The 25,102-nt window shown below is 45.3% G+C and overlaps 2 protein-coding genes across 2 annotated transcripts in view; both read right to left on the bottom strand.

Annotated features, from left to right (window-relative positions):
* Positions 1-2,452: 2,452 nt before the first annotated feature.
* Positions 2,453-3,406, bottom strand: LOC128848475 (olfactory receptor 10A7-like). The gene has a single exon (XM_054048488.1). It carries the CDS (start codon positions 3,404-3,406, stop codon positions 2,453-2,455), a length of 954 nt encoding a protein of 317 aa, XP_053904463.1.
* A 7,950-nt stretch (positions 3,407-11,356) lies between these two features.
* The window catches only part of LOC128847345 (olfactory receptor 1G1-like), a 57,625-nt gene continuing 43,879 nt past the window's right edge, over positions 11,357-25,102 (bottom strand). The window contains exons 2-5 of the mRNA XM_054046737.1: positions 13,944-14,295; positions 13,401-13,461; positions 12,915-12,936; positions 11,357-11,486 (exon numbers count right to left, since the gene is read on the bottom strand). Coding sequence (XP_053902712.1) covers positions 11,357-11,486; positions 12,915-12,936; positions 13,401-13,461; positions 13,944-14,295 — 565 coding nt within the window. The remainder of the gene's footprint in view (positions 11,487-12,914; positions 12,937-13,400; positions 13,462-13,943; positions 14,296-25,102) is intronic.

The following is a 25,102-nucleotide window of genomic DNA, read 5'->3' on the forward strand; positions in this document are numbered from 1 at the left end:
AGGATATCAGGCCCTGGTTTTTAAAAGTATTTAGGCGTTGCATGCTCAGAATTGCAACACCTAACTGATTTAGGAGTCTCTCATTTTCAAAAGAGATTTAGGCACTTAGGAGACAAAATCTCATTTACAGTCAGAGGGATTTAGGCTCCTAAGTGCCTTACTCCATTTTGAAAATGAGACTTAGACTCCTAAATCAGTTAGGCTGACCACAGCATCATCCATACCTTTAACAATCTTAGGGACAGATTTTCAAAGGTATTTATTTAGGTACCTAAGGATGCAGATAGATGCCTACTGGGATTCACAAATGTAGCTAGGTCAATGGGAGTTAGGTGTCCAAACTGCTTAAACATTTCTGAAAGTCCCATTAAGCCATCTAATCTGGCCATTGTACCTCATTGCTCCTGGGACATTGCACCCCATAATGCTTTATGGGAATATGCTTATGAATGTATATATGACATAACTGGGATATGTTTTAAGCTACATATGCCATGTAACATATCTCTGCAAAGCTTATGATCTACTGAATACATCCATCCTATTTGTATGCATGTATCATATTTGTATTCAAAGTTATGAATATTGGCTGTGTACTTGTTTGATTTTAAGTACCCTTAGTAAGGCATTTGGGCAGCTTCTTTAGAAAGGAATTTGCAAGTTAAGAGCCCAATCAAGAAACACTTAATGGACAATGGATTTTGGAAGGCTCCAATCCACATAAGAAGTCTACCTGAAGACGTTCAAGGTAGCATGTTAACAATGGCCGCTACCTGTAAGTTCTGAGGCCTTGGCTACACTTGCAAGTTACAGCGCTGTAAAGCCTCCCCCAGCGCTGTAACTCACTCCCCGTCCACACTGGCAGGGCACTTACAGTGATATATCTCCCTGGGTACACCGCTGCAGGTACTCCACATCTCCAAGAGGAATAACAACTCCAGCGGAGTGGCTACGACTCACAGGTGTGAGTGTAAACGCTTGCAGCACTGTACTAATCACCTTGACAAGTGGCCAATCCTCTCCATTGTTGTGACCGGCTGCAGGAATGCAGAAGTGCCGGTTTCAAAGCTTGTACCACAGAGAAAAGCAAACAGTTTGCAGCTTGCTTTGAGTGAGTGAATGAATGAGCAGGGGGCCAGGAGTTCGGAACTTTCAAAATAGAGAGCCGACATGCTCCAAAAAGCACTCTCTCTCCCCCCACACTCCCTGTCACAATCCACCCCCCCTTTTGAAAAGCACGTTGCAGCCACATGAATGCTGGGATAGCTGCCCATAATGCATCACTCCCAACACAGCTGCAAATGTTGCAAGTGTGGCCACACCACTGCGCTGGCAGCTGTCAGTGTGGACAGACTGCAGCACTTTTCCCTACTCAGCTGTACGAACACAGGTTTACCTCACAGCGCTGTACAGCTGCAAGTGTAGCCAAGGCCTGAGTCATGCATGGACATGTGACTTGCCCATGTGTCTCTAAAATTCCATCTTGGAGCTGAATTCTGGATAGGAGAGAGGAGGGGGACCACCCATGAGAGAAAGTCTATTTAAGCCCCTGGAAACTCCTCCATTTTGTCTTCAGCTGGCTCAAGAGATAGCCTCTCCACCCCCAAAGGATACCTGAAAGAAACTGGAACAAAGGACAGTAACCACAAGGGGTGTGAGTGATTTCTGGACCCAGACTAGAAGTAGGCTAGTCTGTAAAAGAAGCTTACTGGGACATCTCTGAGGGTGAGATTTCATCTGTAATCATTTTCTTACTGTATTAGGCATAGACTTTTTTATTTTATTTTGCTTTGTAATTCACTTTTTTCTGTCTGTTATTACTTGGAACCAAGTAAATCCTACTTTTTGTATTTAATAAATCATTTTTATACTTATTAATTAACCCAGAGTATGTATTAATACCTGGGGCGGGGGAGGCAAACAGCTGTGCATATCTCTCTATCAGTGTTATAGAGGGCGAACAATTTATGATTTTACCATGTATAAGCTTTTACAGGGTAAAATGGATTTATTTAGGGTTTGGATCCCATTGGGAGTTGGGCATCTGAGTGTTGGAGACAGGAACACTTCTTAAGCTGTTTTCAATTAAGCCTGCTTTTCGGGGATATTGTTTAGATCTGGGTCTCTGTTTGCAGCAGGCAAGCGTGTCTGGCTCAAACCAGGCAGCGCACTGAAGTTCTTAGCTGCCAGGGGAAACAGGCACGGGATAGTCTCATCACATGTGGTGGCAGTCCCCAAGGGGGTTTCTGTGATCCAACCCATCACAGCTCCATCTTTAAAACTTAAATTATAGCATTTTCCTACTGCACAGAGGTAGTATGAGGTTAAGTCCATTAAAGATTGTGAGGTGCTCAGTTACCATGGTAATGGGGCCAGATAAGGTCCTAACATAGATATAAAGCCCTTAAAAGAATTGAGCTGGAGACAGTTACAGTCAATCAAATTCCTTTATTCAATGGAACATTCTTCTCCGCACCATTCTCCAAAATGCGCCCTTCACCTCCTTGTTCCTCAGGCTGTAGATGATGGGGTTTAGCATGGGCGTGATGACTGTGTAGAACAGAGAGAGAAACTTGTCTGTGTCTGGTGAGTAGGAGGAATTAGGCTTCAGATACATAATACAAGCGGCGCCATAGAACAGTGTCACTACCATGAGGTGTGAGGAGCAGGTGGAGAAGGACTTCCTCCTGCCCTCCCCCGATGGCATCCTCAGGATGGTGGAGATGATGCAGACGTAGGACATGAGGATTAGCATGAAGGGGAAGATGACAAAGAACAGAGCCATGATGAAGACAGCCATTTCATAGCGGGAGATGTCTCTACACGCCAGCTTCAGCAGTGGAGGGATGTCACAGAAGAAATGATTAATCTCATGGGATCTGCAGAAGGGTAGGGTGAATACCATGCTGGTGTGACCGAAGGACATGAGGAGACCACTGAGCCAGGATCCAGCAGCCAGTCCAATGGACACCTTCCTGTTCATAACCACGGGGTAATGCAGAGGCTTGCATATTGCAACATAGCGATCATAGGCCATGAACGCCAAGAGAAGACACTCTGACCCACCAAGGAAAAAAGAGAAATAGGTTTGCATAGCACAGCCAATGAAAGATATGGCTTTATCCCCAGAGAACAGATTCCCAAGCATCTTGGGGACATTGACTGATGTGTAGCACATCTCCAAGAAGGACAGGTTCCTGAGGAAGAAGTACATGGGGATGTGAAGGGCTGGGTCAGCCAATGTGAGGACAATGATTAGAAGGTTTCCAGCCAAGGTGACTATGTAGGTCACCAGAAACACTGAAAAAAATAAATGCTGCAGGCTGGGAATGTCAGAAAAGCCCAGGAGAATGAATCCAGTGATTGTCGTGCTGTTTCTTCCCACTGTTTCTTGGCTATTTTTCATCCTGAAAAAGAAAAGGAAAGAATAAGTTGGCACAAAATACTTTCCCCCACTCCGCCGCCCTCCACTGTCAAACAATTTCTCCAGATAATCTGAGTCTTCCAGTGAATTTTAGGAAGCTAAGAATTTTGTCTTTTTTACAATTTGCTGCAACCTGTGTCTCTAATTCACTAATGCTCAGAGCAACAGAGGGTCCTGTGGCACCTTTAAGACTTGTGTTGATGTTTTAGCAGCTACAACATCACCGGCTCATTCACCTGCACGTCCACCAATGTTATATATGCCATTATGTGCCAGCAATACCACTCTGCTATGTACATTGGCCAAACTGGACAGTCACTACGCAAGAGGATAAATGGACACAAGTCAGATATCAGGAATGGCAATATACAAAAACCTGTAGGAGAACACTTCAACCTCCCTGGACACACAAGAGCAGATGTAAAGGTAGCCATCTTACAGAAAAAAAAACTTCAGGACCAGAGTCCAAAGAGAAACTACTGAGCTCCAGTTCATTTGCAAATTTGACACCGTCAGATCAGAATTAAACAAAGACTGTGAATGGCTATCCAACTACAGAAGCAGTTTCTCCTCCCTAGGTGTTCACACCTCAACCGCTAGCAGAGCACCTCACCCTCCCTGATTGAACTAACCTCTTTATCTCCATACTGATTTATACCTGCCTCTGGAAATTTCCATTACTTGAAGAAGTGAGGTTCTTACCCACGAAAGCTTATGCTCCCAATACTTCTGTTAGTCTTAAAGGTGCCACAGGACCCTCTGTTTCTTTTTACAGATTCAGACTAACACAGCAACCCCTCTGATACTTAATGCTCAGAGCTGTCCTGTGCAACATTTCTTGGAACCTGAATGAATATCTCATAAAGTTTGAATTTCTGGGTACTCTGTGCTGGATCTTAGAGCAGTTCAGTGATGGATGTTTTATGTGGCTTTTACCCATGGATCTCTCCCCCCCCCCAGTTTTGTGACTAAAATGTGTTATGAGATGCAGCAAATTTTCAAACAAGGTTAATTTGGGAGTGAGCGGGGATGTATCTCATGAATCCTTTAACCAAATGACTCCAGTTTTAGAACACTATTTCTAACCTAGTCCATCCAATTTTCAAGTGGGTCTGCCTATGCATGTGGACTTTGGGCACTTTGAAAACTCACCTTTTAAACAGACAGCTCTATGTAATGTTAACTTTGGCGCAGTCCCATAAGGCCAAAACTGTAAAAGTGACCAGTGATTTTGTGTGATTCTTCACTTTCTCACGAGCTCAATGCAAATGTAATTGCTTTGGGTCTGATTCACCACTGAGTTTCTATAGCATTATGCCCATGTAGCTCCAATGGGCCAGAATCATCTGGTGTAAATCAGTTGATGGAGCTATGTGGATTTACACCACTCCTGAATTTCAAAGGAGCTACAATGGTCCTAAAACTGGTGTAGTGGAAAGTAATCAAGTAATCAAGACCTATAGGATGTCTGAAAATTAAGCTAAGTTGTCACAAGTTGGTCATCCAAAATTGGAGGCACTCAATATCAATACATTAGAAGCAAGAGGAAGACCAAAGACAGGGTAGGCCCACTGCTTAGTGAAGAGGGAGAAACAGTAACAGGAAACTTGGAAATGGCAGAGATGCTTAATGACTTCTTTGTTTTGGTCTTCACCGAGAAGTCTGAAGGAATGCTTACCATAGTGAATGCTAATGGGAAGGGGTTAGGTTTAGCAGATAAAATAAAAAAAGAACAAGTTAAAAATCACTTAGAAAAGTTAGATACCTGCAAGTCACCAGGGCCTGATGAAATGCATCCTAGAATACTCAAGGAGCTAATAGAGGAGGTATCTGAACCTCTAGCTATTATCTTTGGAAAATCATGGGAGACGGGAGAGATTCCAGAAGACTGGACAAGGGCAAATATAGTGCCCATCTATAAAAAGGGAAATAAAAACAACCCAGGAAACTACAGACCAGTTAGTTTAACTTCTGTGCCAGGGAAGATAATGGAGCAAGTAATTAAGGAAATCATCTGCAAACACTTGGAAGGTGGTAAGGTGATAGGGAACAGCCAGCATGGATTTGTAAAGAACAAATCATGTCAAACCAATCTGATAGCTTTCTTTGCTAGGATAACGAGCCTTGTGGATAAGGGTGAAGCTGTGGATGTGGTATACCTGGAATTTAGTAAGGCATTTGATACGGTCTCGCATGATATTCTTATCGATAAACTAGGCAAATACAATTTAGATGGGGCTACTATAAGGTGGGTGCATAACTGGCTGGATAACCGTACTCAGAGAGTTGTTATTAATGGTTCCCAATCCTGCTGGAAAGGCATAACGAGTGGGGTTCTGCAGGGGTCTGTTTTGGGACCGGCTCTGTTCAATATCTTCATCAACGACTTAGATATTGGCATAGAAAGTACGCTTATTAAGTTTGCGGATGATACCAAACTGGGAGGGATTGCAACTGCTTTGGAGGACAGGGTCATAATTCAAAATGGTCTGGACAAATTGGAGAAATGGTCTGAGTTAAACAGGATGAAGTTTAACAAAGGCAAATGCAAAGTGCTTCACTTAGGAAGAAAAAATCAGTTTCACACATGCAGAATGGGAAGAGACTGTCTAGGAAGGAGTACGGCAGAAAGGGATCTAGGGGTTATAGTGGACCACAAGCTAAATATGAGTCAACAGTGTGATGCTGTTGCAAAAAAAGCAAACATGATTCTGGGATGTATTAACAGGTGTGTTGTGAGCAAGACAGGAGAAGTCATTCTTCCGCTCTACTCTGCTCTGGTTAGGCCTCAGGTGAAGTATTGTGTCCAGTTCTGGGCACCGCATTTTAAAAAAGATGCGGAGAAATTGGAAAGGGTCCAGAGAAGAGCAACAAGAATGATTAAAGGTCTTGAGAACATGACCTATGAAGGAAGGCTGAAAGAATTGGGTTTGTTTAGTTTGGAAAAGAGAAGACTGAGAGGGGACATGATAGCAGTTTTCAGGTATTTAAAAGGGTGTCATAAGGAGGAGGGAGAAAACTTGTTCACCTTAGCCTCTAAGTATAGAACAAGAAGCAATGGGTTTAAACTGCAGCAAGGGAGGTCTAGGTTGGACATTAGGAAAAAGTTCCTAACTGTCAGGGTGGTTAAACACTGGAATAGATTGCCTAGGGAGGTTGTGGAATCTCCATCTCTGGAGATATTTAAGAGTAGGTTAGATAAATGTCTATCAGGGATGGTCTAGACAGTATTTGGTCCTGCCATGCGGGCAGGGGACTGGACTCGATGACCTCTCGAGGTCCCTTCCAGTCCTAGAATCTATGAATCTATGAATCTGTGGTAATTTGGGTCAGGGCTCATAAAGCATGGATTGCACAATGCATAGTAACTAATATATAGTAAAGGGAAATTACCACTGACCTGAATAGAAAAGGATGTGAATCAAACCCTGGATTGCAAAAAGCCCAAGATAAGATGAGTTTGAAATGATTTCTAATTCATTTTGTCCCCGTCTATACCCAAGATCCTACCACCCCCATATTTGAGGTGTCTGAAATTCAAATCCAACTTAAGTTCAAAATTTTGCAACTGCCCTCTATCTTCAAATGGCTGAAAAAGCAGCAATTTTGTTATGGAAAAATGACCTGCTAATATGGACATTCTTATTATTTATATATGTATTTGTTAAGGACCAACAATATGCTTGGTGCTGTGCACAACTAAATTACCGATATATGAATCACTGGAAGAACAACTCAAAAACAGCAACAATCCAGATGCCTACAGACCTCTGCATGGAATGATCACATTTGCAAACTCCTCACCATAGAGACATGTGCAAAGCTAAGGCAGACTTCTCACCAAATACAGAATTGGGGATCACAAACTAGAAGTGGAAACTGGGAGGCACAAAAAAGTTTAAATACAAAGATTAGTGATGAAAATTGGGGGAGGGGCAATTGGATTGACAGAAAACAAACAAAAAAACAATTTTTTTTCAGTGAAATGAAAAAGTCAAAAACATTCATTTTAGGTCAAACAAAACATTTAGTTTCAACCAAAATGAAACATTTCATTTCATTTTTGAGGAATCTTCTTTACTGTTTTAAAAACACAAATTGGAAGTAAAATTTGAAATTAAAAGTCATTCCAAATTGAAAAATCAAAATTTTTCATTTAGAAAATGTCAAAACAAAATGTTTTCAATTTTTCAGGATTTTTTTCAGCTACAAAAATTTGCTGAACTCAATATGAATTCATTAACAGTTTTGCTTGACCTGAATACACAGTTTTTAGTGGGAAGAAGTTCCATCTGAAAAAAATTCACCCAGCTCTGGCAGTGATTATGCAGCCAATGTGACAGAGGAAAGATTGTGATGGAGAGACACTTTCATCTCCAATGCACCAAATATGAGAGAGAGCAAGAGATTCTGCAAATTATCAAGAACTATAAAAGACATCCTATCAAAAGCAAGGTGGAAAAAGTGTTCCCGAACTCTGGGAGAAAGGCAGAGACAATATCATGCCACCTACCCAAGGAGCCGTGGGTCCGGAGCAGATGATTATGAGAAAGGGACACAGCGGATCATACTCCAAATCAAAGCTAATATGAAGATTTTTTTCCCCCGGTGGAAAATTTAGATAAAAACAAAGACACTTTTATTCCAGAATAAGAGCATCCACACCAGGAGTTAATCAGGAAAAACTATTCCAGAATAACCTTCTCCGTACACAACTGTGTAAATCTTTATGGGAGTGTGTGAATGAATAATCCCAGTGAAGGTTTCTTGTGCCAGTAAGCACTGCCCTCTGAAGTAAGGGATCGCAGGACTTGCTGCTTAAATGCTCCTAGAAGTAAGTGGCATTAAACAGTTGGAAGAAGAGCATGAACTTAAAATTGGAGAGTTTTGCACTTACTGAAATTCAGATCGTTTCTGTACAGTCCTCACCAACTAGCTACACCAAGGACCACTTCCTCATGCACATGGAACAGAGGGTGGTGATCTCTTCACACACTCCAAAGGATGCATTGCTTCATCAGGCACGATGGCAGTTTTTATTATTTATCTGCACTGTCCCCTTTGGGAGCTGATCTCCCGACCATTCCGTAGTCTGAATAGCTCCATGATGATGATAATGATTTGTAATGCAGTAGTATAAACACATAACAAAAAGACAGTCACTTTCCCAAAGACCTTACAACCTAATGCTTTGATTCAGTATGCAAGGGAACTCTCACAACAGAGCATGTGTATACTACTATATATTATTAATTCAAATTGTTTATTAATCATTAACTATTACTGATTTGCTGATTGCCACAAAATGAACGAGATCAGAACTCAGTTAGTTTTCTGGGAAGTGCTAGTGATGAGATAAGAACAGACCCAAAACCCCATTGCTGGTCAGTTTGGGGATTTGAAGATAAGTTTGTTTGACTTTTCTTGGGCCTTATTTAACATACTGTAGAACAGTAAATTGACTCCTTTGCTCCTGATTTACATTAGCGTAAGATGAAGGGCCCCAAGATTAGTGTCCCATTGTGCTAGGCACTGTACAGACACCCTGGAAGAGACACTTACAGTTCTCAAAGGTTTAAAATCTAAAGATGCAAGACAGACAAAAGTGGAGTGCGGGGAGGGGAGGTGGAGAAACAGATCAGTCGCTGGATAGATGAGTATGTATGGGGATAGATAGATAATCCATGAAAATTTTGTTCCAATTTTTCTGTTCATGATTGCCTATATCCAGATTAGAGGTGGTCAGATCATGCTGATACAGCAGAGCTGAAGCTATCTGTAGGAATGTGTCAATTCAGTCAAAACACTAAATGGAAACCAGGCTGGGAGGCAGACTGCCTGGCCAGCATGTCTCCCCCTGGCATCCTGCCAGTCCATCTGCCAGCCAGCTAGCCATCAGGCGGGCTCCCCAGGCCCCACAGCAGCCTACCTGGCTGGCTGCCAGGTTCCCAGGCTCACGGTTCCTCAGAAGCTCACCTGTTAGGGAGCTTGGTAGATGGGTCCTCCAGGCTCCACAGATCACCACACAGCTGCCTCCCCGGACTGCCCAACTGTCCAGCTAGCTGGGATTTGGATAGCCCAGGGAGGCAGCTGCCTGGGAAAAGCTGATCAGCAATTTTTCAAATAAACTTTTTTTTGTCCAAAAATGCTGATTCATTGAAACTGTACCTTTTCCCAGGAACAATTAAACTTTGATCGAGAATGTTTCTCAGGTGCAGGATAGAATTTCTGGTCAAAATTAGAAAAAGAGAGAGATGACCCCCCAAGTAGCGAATAGCCTAGGTGTTAGGGTACTCAACTGGGTTTCTCTGAATTAGGCAGAGCAGGGACTTGAACCTGTGTCTCCCCCAGTCTCGTTGAGTGTCCTACCCATTGGGTCAGAGTCACTGACTTTGGCCCAATGTATATTTAATAATTTATATCAAAAGGAACAGCTCCAACAGGACAAACCGAAAGAGAGAACTGTCTCTTTACAGGTTGCTTTTTAGGATACTCACCTAAAATGTGGGAGAGCCAGGTTCAAAGCCCTGCTCTGAATTACACATGACTGAAAATTATTTGCACCCTTGTGGTCTGTTGCTATCGAGTGATCCCGGGGCATGGAGAAGGAGAGTTCCTTTCATCTACAGAAAGGGTCCCTCCAGGGCAGGATAAAGACTCATACCCAGGGAGTTGTGAGTAGGGGAAGATTGCACAGCTGCCACCTGGACTTCTATTGAAAAATGTAAGACTACAGACCCTTGGGCTAATGATCTGGTCACACAGGATTATGGTGATGCAAATAAAAATAGGAAACAAAGGAACACAATAAAAAGCCTTGGGTATTATGGATGGGTTACTCAAAGAGGTCTAAGGGAGTAAAGTGCCTAACACCCATTGTTCAGTCAGAGGAGTGGAGCATCTAATTCCTTTCAGATGCTCTGAAAATCCCAGTGATAGCTAACATCCTGGATCAAAAATAGCCTGGATTGTTCCAGATTCTGCAGCATGCACACACCCCTTGCTCCTGCTCTAATTGCACCGAATGCTGCAGAATCAGCTATAGGTCCCTCCACAGGGCCAAACGCATGGAAATCAGTGGATTTGTACCCAGAATACATTGGACCCATTCTGTTGAGCTGTTTTCTATTCACTCCCCTGCTAATGCCCACTGGGAATAATCACAGCTCCGTGGCTCTCAAGGGGGTGTCCTAGGAGACTCCCCACACATTCTTATTGTAGTGGTTCCTATCACTACATGAATCCAGGGGCTGATTTTATGTTCTTGCAAACCGTGCTGAACTTAACATTGTGGCAGTGTCTGGGAATAGATTTTGTCCCAATAAGATTTCTGAGACAGCAGGACAGTCCCTGGCCTTAGCTCCCACTGGATGTTTGAAAGAAGAGGAGGGCTCAGTTCCATGTGGATGCTACAGACATCTCAGAGCAGGACAGGAAAGGCTGGCTGAGGAGATTAGAGATGAAGTAGCTGCTTTCATCTCTGTCACCTGTTCAAACTCAGGCCCAGTGAGTAGTGGCCCCATGTCCTCCCGCTTCTGACCTCTGTGAAATGGTTGGTTTTGTGCTTCAGCTGCTTGGAGATATCATGACAGCACCCACCAACCATCCCATCCATCCAAACTGGAACCACTTTACACGCTACAAGCAGCGTCAGCAGAGACCAAAGACCAGTCTTGACCTGAAGAGACCACCTCTACAGAGGGAAAGGGTAGTTCATTCTCCCAGTACTATTCACTTCATGGCTTCTCCATGGAGATTGTGATAGCCATCCAAGTCGACAATTGTTATCAATCAAAATAATAGGGTGTTCTGTAGGGATGGGCCGTGGGCCAAAACCAGAATCTCAGATCCTACGCCCCCTCACCCTCCTTCATTCATTTTATTAGCATGTGCCCCTGTAGCAGAGAGGGAATATTAACCTATACACATATGTTAAGAAGAAAATCTTCTCTTGCTGAAAACTATCTTATCTAAAATTTTGTTCAAAGCTTCTTTTATTTCCTTGTTTCTCAGATTATAAATGAGCAGATTTATTACTGGGGACACTGCAGAATATAACATAGTGGCCAGGATGCAGGGAAGACTTAGTATAAAATATCATTCCCTCGGTGAACTCGAGAGCCATGAAGAGCTGCTGTAACAAGGGCGTTTTGGAGGGAGCAGCTGCAGACTCCATGCTTGGAGGAAGCGGGACTTGGAGAATGATGTGTTTGGTCTTTTCTCTGGGTTCGCTGGTTGACTGTTTGTTTGTTCTCTGTGTGCAGGTTGAGTAGCTGACTCATGGGCCCCTGAATAAGCAGGATGCCTTGCTGAAGGCCACAAGACTCTAACCCTTGGAGCTTTGATCAGCTCAATAGGAACTGAAAAAGGTTGAGAGAAGGGCAACCAAGATGATCCAGATTGTGGAACAGCTTCCAAACGAGGAGAGACAAAAAAAGTTGAGGGCTGTTCAGCTTAGAAAAGAGATGACTAATGGGGGATAGGATAGATGTCTATAAGATTATGAATGGTATGGAAAAAGGGGAACATTATATATAGAACAAATGGAAGAAAAGGAAAGTTGATATTAATGAATATATATCAGAAGTTAGGAATTGCAGAAAATTGATAAGGGAAGTGAAGGGACACAAGGAGAAATCTATGGCTAGTAGAGGTGAAGACATTAAGATGGAGTTTTTTAAATATATTAGGCATAGGGCTCTGCCCCCTTGACCATGTGCCCCACGTGGAGTGTCAGTGGCGGGGGGACCCCTCAAAGAGAGGATGGGACAGTGGCATGGGACTCCTGCTCCCTCCCGGAAGATGCAGTAGGTGACTCACCCCTACCTCTTGGGATCAGCATGGTGCCCACATAGAGGCAGGGGGCAGTCGTGGTCCCCCCAGTCCTTACCTCCCCTCCCCCTGCACACAGAGCCCCCTGCTGGGGCAGAGTTGGTGGGGTCCTCCAAAGCAGTGGGCGGGAGTTCAAACCCCATGGAGTTACCTGGGGCAGTTTCCCTCTCCCAGAGCCATTGTCTTATGCCATCCGCAGACTCAGACAGATGATGCTGCAGCTGCTGCACTGGGTGCAGGTCTCCTCACACCCAAACTGTTGTTCCAGTCTGTGGGTGGTGTAGCATCTGGTGCTGGCCCCAGTCAGGTCAAGAGCACTGGCCTCTGGCAATTCCTACGTTCCTGTAGAAAATAGGCGATTTCGGCCTGAAAAAAAATGTGAAAGATGTAAGGGCTAGAACAAACTGAATCATCCATCAGGCCCTAAATAAATTATTCCTTATGAATTATCCATTCAGTCTCAGTTATTATCCCCTAGGTTACAGGTGTGGAAACTGAGGCACAGACAGTTGAGAACAATTAGTTGCATAGCGCTCCTGACATCCTCTCTCTAGACACTGCTGCCTGGCTGTCTTCATTATCGTTTAGTCTGGGATATTCAAGGGAGTGTAAGGGAGTGAGGCACCCATGCTGCAATCCCTGAGGCTCCTTTGCAAATCCCAGGCTTCTGTTTTTTTCTTCTGAAATTCAAGAGAAGTGCAGGGCTTGGAAATTAGCAAGGCCCAGGATTAGAAAGGGGTTTATGTACCTAAAGATGGCAATAGGTGCCTATTGGGATTCACAATATCTCCTAAGCAGGTTAGGCACCTAAATCCCATTAACATTCAATGGGAATTAGCCACCTAGCTCACTTAGGTTCATTCATAAATCCCCTAGGCATCTGCTACCATCTTTAGGTGCCTAAACCACTTGGTAATCCTGGTCCACAGATAACACAGAAGCTGGGCTAGATTCAGTAAACCCTGGGGGAGAGTCTAGGGCCTGTGCTATTCAGGAGGTCAGCCTAGAGGATTAGAATGACCTCTTTTGACTCTACAATCTATGAATCTATGTACTATAGCTTGTGGGCCTCCGCTTTTGAGCTATTCAGGGATCCAGGGAGTGAGTCCCTCAAGCTCTTAGAAAATAGACATGGATAAATAACCTTCCCGCAGCATTGGTCCTTTAGTGCCAGCGATGCTCAACGCCAGCTCCACACAGCTCCTCTGCAGAGAGGAACATATTTGAATCTAGTTCTGTCAGTTCAGTCTCAGAATGGAGGGTGAAAGGCCTCTTAAATAGTTGTGTGTTTGTCTTCTAGATACTACTAGATCGATAGATAGATAGAGTCTGACCAAAGAATCCTGGGGCTGGACGACTGAGTGCATTATGTGTTGTAAAAAATCCTCAGACAATGGTACAGTAAATTTACTAATTCAATTTAATATGTTTAAGGTTTAACATCCAGGGGAAATTTAAGAAAACAACAAAGAAACACAATCAGAATTCTTTTACATTTTTGCTATCAATTTACTCATCTACAGTTAGTCAGAATATAACAAAAAAATAAAAATTAAAAATTTTCTCCTACAGAAAAATACACCTTTTCATCAAAAACCTCCTGGTTTTCTTCTCAAAATGAGCACTTTTAAGCTAAAAGTTTTAAGTTGCCTAACTAGAGATTGGTTTCAGGTAGGCAAGTGAAAACAAATAAAGAGACCACAATGAGGTGAGGAAGACAGGTGGAGAAGGCTTTATGGCAACCCTGCTCAGAGGGGATTCTCAGCACTGTTTTGAAGATCTGAACATAAGAAAAAGTTATTAAAATAAAGCAGCTTAAGCCTAAGCATGCACTAAAGGTGAGAACCTGAACTTCACTGAGGTATGAGTCAGAGCAGGCGAGCTTTAGTAGCTTGGGGATTTCACAGAAGAACTGATCCACCATGTTGCCTCCACAGAAGGTTAATGCAAACGTGTTCCCAGTGTGCAGTGAAGAATTGAGACTACCATTGATCCAGGCACTTGCTGCCATTTGGACACAAGCTCTGCTGTTCATCACTCTCTCATAGTGCGGTGGTTGGCAGATGGTAACGTATCGGTAGTATGTCATGACCGTAAGAAGGAAAAAATTTGCTCCTAAGTGACACATCCAGCATAGGAAATTGACCTAGTGTGGGTTAGGGAATTAGCCATTGATTTGGGGATGTTGACAGAGATGGAGCCAAGGTCTATGACAGACAGATTCATCAAGAAGAAGTATATGGGAGTGTGAAGGTGGTGGTCAATTGCAATGGCTGTGATGATAAGAAGATTCTCCATCAGTGCTGCCAGGTAAATTACTAAGAACAGTATGAAGTATAAAATCTGCACCTCTGGAACATCAGAGAATCCCAGGAGAAGGAATGCGGTCACGGTGGTTTGGTTGGACATTTTCTTTCTCAGTACATTATGAACTGCCTGTAGAGGGAAGGACAATGGTCAGGATTAGACTAGTAAAATATCTCTCCTTTCGTGTAAACCACCATAATTTCCTTGAGTTAAGATCACATCCTTATCTTGTGAAGATTGATGTAATCTGGGAATGGGGGTGAGGGAATCAGCCCCATTGACTCCAGTGTAGTTACTCTTGATTTACATTATGCTGAATGAGAGAGAGGAGAATAAGTCCCATTGACTACAACGGAGTTACTCCTGATTTACACTGGCTGAGTGAGAGCATAATCAGGCCCATTGACTGAATGGGATTATAATCAAGACCAATAACTTTTTAGGTCCTTGTGTAACTTTTTCATTCAAAGATGTATAAAGTTAGGTAAATCTTATCCTCATTTTACAGAAGGGAAACTGCAGACCAGATAGCTAGCTTCTGCTGTTAGCACAGCAGTGTAAATCTGGAGTAATTTCATTGAAAGCAGTGGAATTACTCTGCATTTTCACTGCTATAAATGGGAGTAGCATCTCCCTCAGAGGTGAAAGGGCTCACTCATGGTCACATGATGACCCAGCTATAGAGTCAAGGAGCACAAGCCAGGAAGAGTCCTGAAACCCAGTTGGCTGTTCTAGTCATGACCCATCACTCAAAACCAAAATAAAAGAACCCTAGAGTTCTGACTGGTCTCCCACTTCTCTAACCTGCTAGACCCCACTCCTCTCCCAGAGCTGGGACTAGAACCCAGGAGTCCTGCTGCTGAACCCTTCCCTAATTACTAGATCACACTCTCAGGTGAGAGTTGGGAATAGAACCCAAGAACCTTGACTCCAACCCCCATAATCACTACACCATACTGTATGTCTGTTTAAAAATGTGGCAACACTGGACAGAATTTTCATTAGCAGTAAGAGCATTTGTAGTAGAACTGCTGCAAGATCAAGATCCAGTGATGATCAGGATACCATGTAGCTGGGCTCTCTTTATTTGTACTGCATTTCACTGCCATTGATCCCAATGATGGTCTGTCTTGAGTAAGAACTGCAGGATTTAGCATCATTGGTTTTTTCTATAAGAAATTAAAGATTGCAGGGACTAGGAAGAAGATAAATGACATTTGGATCTCATGCAGAAGGATTTATGATTTCTCATTCTGGAACACTCAAATTTAGGGTCAACCAATGCATACATGTCAAAGTCATTAGGGTGCACAAAGTTATTATTTGGCATTTGGGTACTGATTGATGTTATTCTAGGTGGGTTGATAACGCTACCTCTTATTAATGTTACCTGACACTTCCCATTACAAGGCCCTATTTTCTGTTGCTTATAACTTTACCAGACTTCAATCATTGGGGCTGATATTTTCTATGCCAGGTGTCTGCCTCAAAACAGTTGAGACATTTCCAAGAATGAACCAGGGGAAAATATATTGTTTTGCTCATGTTAAGCTCCAGTGAGACTATGCTTTGGAGCAGAGACATGACATTTGGCATGAGGAGTCATTTCCTAAAATGAAATATTTATTCTTCAAAAATATATGAACTAAAATAAAATAATCTAAAACAACATAAAAATATAGTCAACATTGAAACAAAATGCTTCATTTTTATTGAAATGTAATGTTCAAATTGACCCCCAAATTAAAAAGAAAATCATGGGAAATTTTGAAATTCAATTTTTCATTACAATTTAAATGAAAATAAATTTTGAAATCACAGCCTATCCCATGAAATGGACATGCGGGTTCTTGCCGAGCCCGTTCATGAAGCACTCATATATTATAGTGATGAGCACCATAGAAAAGCCCTTCAAGATACAATGGATTATTTTGTCTTCAGAGCAGAGTAGAACAATGTGCAGTGAATAAGGCCTGGAAGCACACAGTGAAAAATGAGGAGAAAACAAAGTACTGAAGAGATGCTCACTAAGTCCATCCTGTGCACTGAATGAGCCAGGGGTCCTATGGAAAAAGCAATATGTGATTGTGTAATTAAAGACTGCATTATAATTTCATTGAAGATAAACCAAACTAGATCTAATTGGTGGACAATATAATTGTAAGGGGACTGTTGCCCTTACTAACATTCAGTGGAGGTGTTTTGGTTGGCTAGCTCCCAGGACTAAAAGGAGAGGGGTCGATGGGGAATCAGGACACTGAGACTAAGGCCTGGTCTACACTACGGGTTTAGGTCAACTTTAGCAGCTTTAAATCGAATTAAGCCTGAACACGTTCACACGACGAAGCCCTTTCTTTCGACTTAAAGGGCCCTTTAAACCGGTTTCTTTACACCACCTTCGACGAGGGGATTAGCGATAAAATCGGCCTTAGCGGGTTGGAATTGGGGTAGTGTGGACGGAATTCAACGTTATTGGCCTCCAGGAGCTATCCCACAGTGCTTCATTGTGACCGCTCTGGACAGCACTCTCAACTCAGATGCACTGACAAGGTAGACAGGAAAAGCCCCGCGAACGTTTGAATTTCATTTCCTGTTTGCCCAGCATGGAGAGCACAGGTAACCACGCAGAGCTCATCAGCACAGCTAACCATGATGGAGTCCCAGGATCGCAAAAGAGCTCCAGCATGGATGGAACGGGAGGTACGGGATCTGCTCGCCATATGGGGAGATGAATCAGTGCTAGCTGAACTCCGTAGCAATAAAAGAAATGGCAAAGTATTAGAAAAGGTCTCCAAGGCCATGAAGGACCGAGGCCATAACAGGGACACACAGCAGTGCCACGTGAAAATTAAGGAGCTACGGCAAGCCTACCACAAAGCCAGAGAAGCAAATGGAAGGTCCGGGGCAGAGCCGCAAACTTGCCGCTTCTACGTGGAGCTGCATGCCATTCTAGGGGGTGCAGCCACCACTACCCCAACCGTGTGCTATGACTCCGTCAATGGAGAAACACACAGGGAAGAGGGTTCGGGGAACGAGGAAGATGAGGATGGAGGTAATGTAGGTAGCTCACAGCAGCAAGGAAGCGGAGAAACTGGTTTCCCCAACAGCCAGGATATGTTTGTCACTCTGGACCTGGAACCAGTAACCCCCGAACTCACCCAAGACCCTGAGGGCACACAGGAGACCTCTGGTGAGTGTACCTTTGTAAATATTACACATGGTTTAAAAGCAAGCGTGTTTAATGATTAATGATTAATTTGCCCTGGCAATCGCGGCCAGCACAGCTACTGGAAAAGTCTGTTAACGTGTATGGGGATGGAGCGGAAATCCTCCAGGGACATCTCCAGAAAGCTCTCCTTCATGTACTCCCAAAGCCTTTGCAAAAGGTTTCTGGGGAGGGCTGCCTTATCCCGTCTGCCATGGTAGGACACTTTATCACGCCAGGCCAGTAGCACGTAGTCTGGAATAATTGCATAACAAAGCATGGCAGCGTATGGTCCCGGTGTTTGCTGGCTTGCAGGCAACATCCATTCCTTATCGTTCTTTGTTATCCTCAGGAAAGTGATATCATTCACGGTCACCTGGTTGAAATGGGGTGATTTTATTAAGGGGACATTCAGAGGTGCCCGTTCCTGCTCTTCTGAACAGAAATGTTCCCCGCTGTTAGCCACGCAGTGGGGGGAGGGGTGAAGTGATCATCCCAGAGAATCGGGCGTGTGTGGGGGGGGTGGTTTACTTGGGTTTGTGCTGCATGTTAACCCGGAAACCGCAGCCCCTCCTTTTACATTGAAAACCCATTTTAAATGGCCAACCCAATTCATCCTTGATATGGGAAATGAGGGCGCTGCTGTTTGAAACCATTCCCACATGTTAAGAAGGTTAAAAAAGCCAAAACACTGTGGCTTACCATGGCTGCCTGCAAGCCGAAATCTGTTGCCTGGCACTGCGTGAGTGATCTCTCATACCAAACCGGCAGGCCCTCACTATAAGAGGAAAAATGCGACCTTGTAACAAAAGAGTGTACCCATTGTTCTCTAAAATGTGTATTTTTAACCACCTCTCCCTTCTCCTCCACCAGCTGCAAATGTTTCTCCTTCACAGAGGCTAGTGAACATTAGAAAGAGAAAAAGGAGAACGTGGGACGATATGTTCACGGAGCTCCAGATGTCCTCCCATGCTGATAGAGCACAGCAGAATGTGTGGAGGCAGTCAATGTCAGACTACAGAAAAGCGCAGTATGAACGAGAGGAGAGGTGGCGGGCTGAATCGCGGGATGAACAGAGCAAGTGGCGGGCTGAAGATGATAGGTGGCGTCAGCTTGCAGCCAGAAGGCAAGAGTCGATGCTCCGGCTGCTGAAGCATCAAACTGATATGCTCCAGCGTATGGTTGAGCTGCAGGAAAGGCAGCAGGAGCAGAGACTGCCGCTACAGCCCCTGTGTAACCAACAGCCCTCCTCCCCAAGTTCCATAGCCTCCTCACCCAGACGCCCAAGAACACGGTGGGGGGCCTCTGGCCACGCAGTCACTCCACCCCAGATGATTGCCAGTGTGTCCTTTTCCATCCCTCCTCCCCCACCCATCCCAGGCTACATTGGCAATTATCCCCCTACTTGTGCGAGGAATTAATAAAGAATGCATGAATGTGAAATAACAATGACTTTATTGCCCCTGCAAGCGGTGCTCGAAGTGGGGAGGGTAGGGTAGGGTGGTTGGTTTACAGGAAAGTAGAGTGAACCAGATGGAGGGGGCAGAGGGTTCATCGAGGAGAAACAAACAGAAGTTTCACACCGTAGCCTGGCCAGTCACAAAACTCATTTTCAAAGCTTCTCTGATGCGCACCGCGCCCTGCTGTGCTCCTCTAACCGCCCTGGTGTCTGGCTGCGTATAATCAGCGGCCAGGCGAGTTGCCTCAACCTCCCACACCGCCATAAATGTCTCCCCCTTACTCTCACAGATATTGTGGAGCGCACAGCAAGCAGCAGTAACAATGGGGATATTCTTTTCGCTGAGGTCTGAGTGAGTCAGTAAGCTGCGCCAGTGCACTTTTAAACATCCAAATGCACATTCCACCACCATTCGGCACTTGCTCAGCCTATAGTTGAACAGGTCCTGACTCCTGTCCAGGCTGCCTGTGTACGGCTTCATGAGCCATGGCATTAAGGGGTAGGCTGGGTCCCCAAGGATCACGATAGGCATTTCAACATCCCCAATGGTTACTTTCTGGTCCGGGAAGAAAGTCCCTTCCTCCAGCTTTCGAAACAGACCAGAGTGCCTGAAGACGCAAGCATCATGTACGTTTCCCAGCCATCCCACGTTGATGTTGGCGAAACGTCCCTTGTGATCCACCAGGGCTTGCAGCAGCATTGAAAAGTACCCCTTGCGGTTTATGTACTCGGTGGCTTGGTGCTCCGGTGCCAAGATAGGGATATGGGTTCCGTCTATGGCCCCACCACAGTTTGGGAATCCCATTTCAGCAAAACCATCCACTATTGCCTGCACGTTGCCCAGAGTCACTACCCTTGATATCACCAGGTCTTTCATTGCCCTGGCAACTTGGATCACAGTAGCCCCCACAGTAAATTTGCCCACTCCAAATTGATTCCCGACTGACCGGTAGCTGTCTGGCGTTGCAAGCTTCCACAGGGCTATCGCCACTTGCTTCTCAACTGTGAGGGCTGCTCTCATCCTGGTATTCCGGCGCTTCAGGGCAGGGGAAAGCAAGTCACAAAGTTCCATGAAAGTGCCCTTACGCATGCGAAAGTTTCGCAGCCACTGGGAATCGTCCCACACCTGCAGCACGATGCGGTCCCACCAGTCTGTACTTGTTTCCCGGGCCCAGAATCGGCGTTCCACGCCATGAACCTGCCCCAGTAACACCATGATTTGCACATTGCTGGGGCCTGTGCCTTGTGAGAGGTCTATGTCCATGTCAATTTCCTCATCACTCTCTTCACCGCGCTGCAATCGCCTCCTTGGCTTGTCCAGGTTTCGCCTTGGCATGTCCTGGCTCTGCATATACTCCAGGACAATGCGCGTGGTGTTCATAGTGCTCATAATTGCCGCGGTGATCTGAGCGGGCTCCATGATCCCAGTGCTAGCTATGGCGCCTGGTCCGAAAAAAGGCGCGAAACTAGTATCTGACGGACCAGGAGAAGGAGGGAGGGCGGGAGGGAGGGAGGGCCAAGTGACGACATGGTGTACAGGTACAGGGAATTAAAATCAAGAAAGGTGGCTGTGCCTCAGGGAGAAACACAAACAACTGTCACACAGAATGGTCCCCCGAAAGATTAAACTAAAAACCCTGGGTTTAGTAGGCCATTGATTTCATGGAGGGAGGGGAAGCAAACGAATACAGAACAAATCTATTTTTTACATCTTAATCTGGCAGCCAAAGGTGCAGCATGACTGATAGCCTCTGCAGTACGACAACAATGGATACCATTTGTAATATACCATCTTCTACCAAAAGGCAAGGGGCTGCTGCTGTGTAGCAATGCAGCCCCACGTCTGCCAGCCCCACGTCTGCCAGCACCCAGATCGCCCTCGGCCTCTGGGTGCTTAGCAGACAATACTGGGCAATTGGCAGAAAATAGCATACTACGACTGATAGCCATCACCATCGAGACAGTAGCATGTCTGCCCAGGTGCCCATGATTGACAGCCACTGCAGTACGATGACAACGGATACCCATCGTAATATACCATCTTCTACCAAAAGGCAAGGGGCTGGTGCAATGCAGCCCTACGGCTGCCAGCACCACAGCTATTAGTCATGCTACACCATCTACCGCCAAAAGGCAGTTAGCAGCTGCTGCAGTGTAGCAATGCAGTCCCACGTCTGCCGGCACCCAGAGGACATATGGTGACGGTGAGCTGAGCTGAGCGGGCTCCATGCTTGCCATGGTATGTTGTCTGCACAGGTAACCCAGGTAAAAAGGCGCGAATCTATTGTCTGCCGGTGCTCTGACGGAGGGGGAGGGGCTTGATGACATGTACCCAGAACCCCCCGCGACACTGTTTTGCATCATTCAGGCACTGGGATTTCAACCCAGAATTCCAATGGGCTGCGGAGACTGGGGGAACTGTGGGATAGCTACCCATAGTGCAATGCTCCGGAAGTCGACGCTAGCCTCGGTACTGTGGACGCGGTCCGCCGACTAGAGCACTTAGAGCATTTTATGTGGGGACACACACAATCGGCTGTATACAACCAATTTCTATAAAACCGGCTTCTATAAATTCGACCTAATTTCGTAGTGTAGACATACCCTCACAGTCCCCAGGAACAATGGCGAGAGGCCAATGCTCCAGGTCAGCCTGATTGACAGGGCGGGCAGGCTAATCAGCATGACAGGAGGCCAGGGTGGATCCCGTCCTCCGTGTGAGTTGGAATTGCCTGGGTCAGACTGAGTGGGGCCGAGCTAAGGAGAAAGCAGGGGCCCAAGCTGAGCTGGAGAGCAGAACCGTGCCAGATCCAGAGGGGCCAGAGACGCAGCCACAGAGCCAGAGACGCAGCCCAGGGAGAGCAGATCCTGTTCTGGGAGCAGAGCTGCAGCCACAGAGCCAGGTGTGGTGAGCAAGTGGGGCCAGCCGAGGGGGGACCTTGGGCAAAGGTCCCAGCACAGAAAGACACCCCCAGACAAAGGGCCCTTGCAGGCCAGACCGGGAGGGGGACCATAACCTGATGGGGGGCTGACGCTGGGAAGAAGAGTCCCACCACTCAAAGCCTGGAGGTGTGTGTCCACCACCATTGCAAGTGTCCAACCCGCAGCATACCTGCAGCACAGCCAGGGCCTGAGAAGAAAATCTGGGACCTACAAGGAACACACTGCAAAGTGCCCTGATGTCCAGAGACACCGTTTGTGATGTTCCCTGCCACAGAGCGGGGTGATGTGTTTTCCTTTAACCTCTCCCATTTTTCCTTATTCTTTTCTTTAGATGAATTGTTAATTAAACAACTTGTATTTGTTTTAAATTGTATGGAATAATCAGTGGATCAGGGAGGTGCCCAGTGCAGAGAGAGTACCCCGAAGTGGTGACACCCTAGCCCCTGTCCTAGGTGACCACAGCAGGGTTGGGGGCTGAGCCCCCCAGGAATCCTGGGCCCAGCCTTGTTGGGGTTACGAGGACTCTGCCAGACAGGAAAGTGGAAGGGGAGCCCTCAAGGGCAGGGAGGCCTCTGGGTAAAGGAAGTGGGAGCGAGGACTCAAATCCTTTCACTAGCCCATTTCACCGGGGTAGTGCAGAAGCCAGGAAAGTTCCCCACAATAGCGGGACCATTCCCCCGCTTACATAATGAGCGGATGGGCTAGTCCGCCCATCACCCCCTTTTGTGGTACTTAAAATGATGGAGAGGATCAAACAGGGAGCAGACTCTCGTGAGATTCTCAGGTGAAAACTCGACAGGCTTCCCCTTCGCTCTGGAGACTCTGTCCTTTGCTCATGAGCTCTGAGGATCATTGATTCATCATACACCCAAATCATAGGTCACCGGTGTGCATGCCTGGACATCACTGCTGGACCACTGAGGACCACAGACTGATATATGTGAGATCCTGTTCTGGTTTCCGTTCTCTTTCCAGCCCCACTATCTTCCTCTCTGTTGGCTTTTCACTGGATCCTGAGACCAGCTGCACCATACAGCATGAGCAAATGCAGGGACAGGGGCCCTGATGCCAGTACTTGGAAATGAGAGAGAAAGAGACACCATTCCCCTCTCCTTGCCTCTCACCAATCTGCTACTCCTATAAAACACAAGGCCTCTTTCTTTGACCTGTTGCATTCCAAAATTTCTCTCTGTCACAGAGTGCTACTTTGATAGGAAATTCATGCAAAAATAAAATAAAATTAGTTTACACAAAAGGCTGCATTTTCATGGAGTTTGTGCATAAAAATCTTGCTTAGTGTCATTAAAAACATATTTTCAGAGAAAGTCACAACCTGCAGTGGACTTCAGTGGGATTCAGCTGGAGACAGACAGGTTGCGGGGAATGACTAGAGAAGTTTTTCCATCATGGTGTATTTAGATAAATACAAACTTGTGTAGAGACTCAAATCTCTTACACTTCAAACTATAACCATAGTCATGAGATGAAAAAATTGAATTTCACCCCAAGGGGGTGCTGTCCATTATCCCAAGCCTACTAGCATGAGGATGGAGAACACTGGACATAACCCCTTCCTCTTCTTTCCTGTCATCAGGCCACACAGCAGGTAGGTGGCAGAGCTAGATAACAAATCCATTTTTCCAGTGCCTGATCCACCAGACCTTCGTGCCTCAGCCTGGGAAGGAAATAGATAAGGGCAGCATGCTGGCTTAATTCTGCTGCCAACTGCATATGGTTACTGAAGAGAACTTAGCATGTACTGTACTGAAGGATTGATCTGAGAGAGGATATGACAAAAGAGCAGCTACATTGCATAATGCTGCCTAGATGTCAGGAAAAAGTTTGGGGCGGAAAAAGGCAGCTGTACTATATAAACCCCTCTATATGGCTGCAGAAAATAAGGGATAAGAAAGGGGGCAGCTATAGGGCTAGATTCTGAGTCCTAGTAAACTCATAGCCCTATTTACTTTAATGGGGCTACACCAATTTGAATCAGCTGGGAATTTGGCCCATTGACGCCAATGGGGCAACATTAATTTACATCAGATGAGCATGTTGTCCATTGACTCCAATGGAGCTACACTGGTTTACACCAGCTGGGGATCGGGCCTATTGATGCCAATGGAGTTACATCAATGTAAATCAGCAGGCAATCTGGTCCACTGTCATCGCTCCGAAAGGTAAACTAGTGCTTCATCACCATGTGCAAGATTTCTTCCCCTCCCCCCCCCCGCCCCACGCCTGCAAGAGACTCATTAGGCTGTTTCACTAAATGCAATTACATTTGGGAAAAACAAGTAAAATGGCACCAGTAATTGTTAAAAACAAAGCTTTGGAGACACAAAGCTTAATGGTGAAGGGTTGACATAAGACTGTATTAAAAAAAATTGGGACTTGATTGTACTTTTTAAAAACTTTGAACTGGACTGGGAATAACAATCTGCCTGTGTACCCATCTACACAAACCACTGTCCTCTTCTGCATGGTTTTAGATCTTCTAAAGTCTGCTCTTTTTTACACTTTGTAGAACTGATTTTCTTGAGCTCAGTTAATGGCCAGTACTTATAAATCCATGATAACCTTGGTGTGTGGCAACCAGGAAGGCTGGGATTTGCAAAGGAAGCTAAGGGAATGAAGCACCCATATCACATTTGGATATGGGTGCCTAGATCCCTTAGGCTCCTTCAAGAATCCCAGTCAAAGTTCATATTTGGTCAAGGATTAGTTTTGATATTAGCTCCTCAACTATGCAGTCCCATGATATTTAGGATTGAGAAGAAAACAATTCTTCACAGCTGCTTTACTCTCCCTGAAGCCTTGAATAATTCGTCATGCACAAAGTTGTATACCTGAGTGTTCTAACTTTTTGGGAGCAATGCCATGCAGGTAAAGTTAGGGGGCAGGAGTGGCCCGGGGAGGGGGGTTGCGAGAG

This window comes from Malaclemys terrapin, chromosome 13 (assembly GCF_027887155.1).
Source record: "Malaclemys terrapin pileata isolate rMalTer1 chromosome 13, rMalTer1.hap1, whole genome shotgun sequence".
In the NCBI taxonomy this organism is placed as follows: Eukaryota; Metazoa; Chordata; order Testudines; family Emydidae; genus Malaclemys; species Malaclemys terrapin.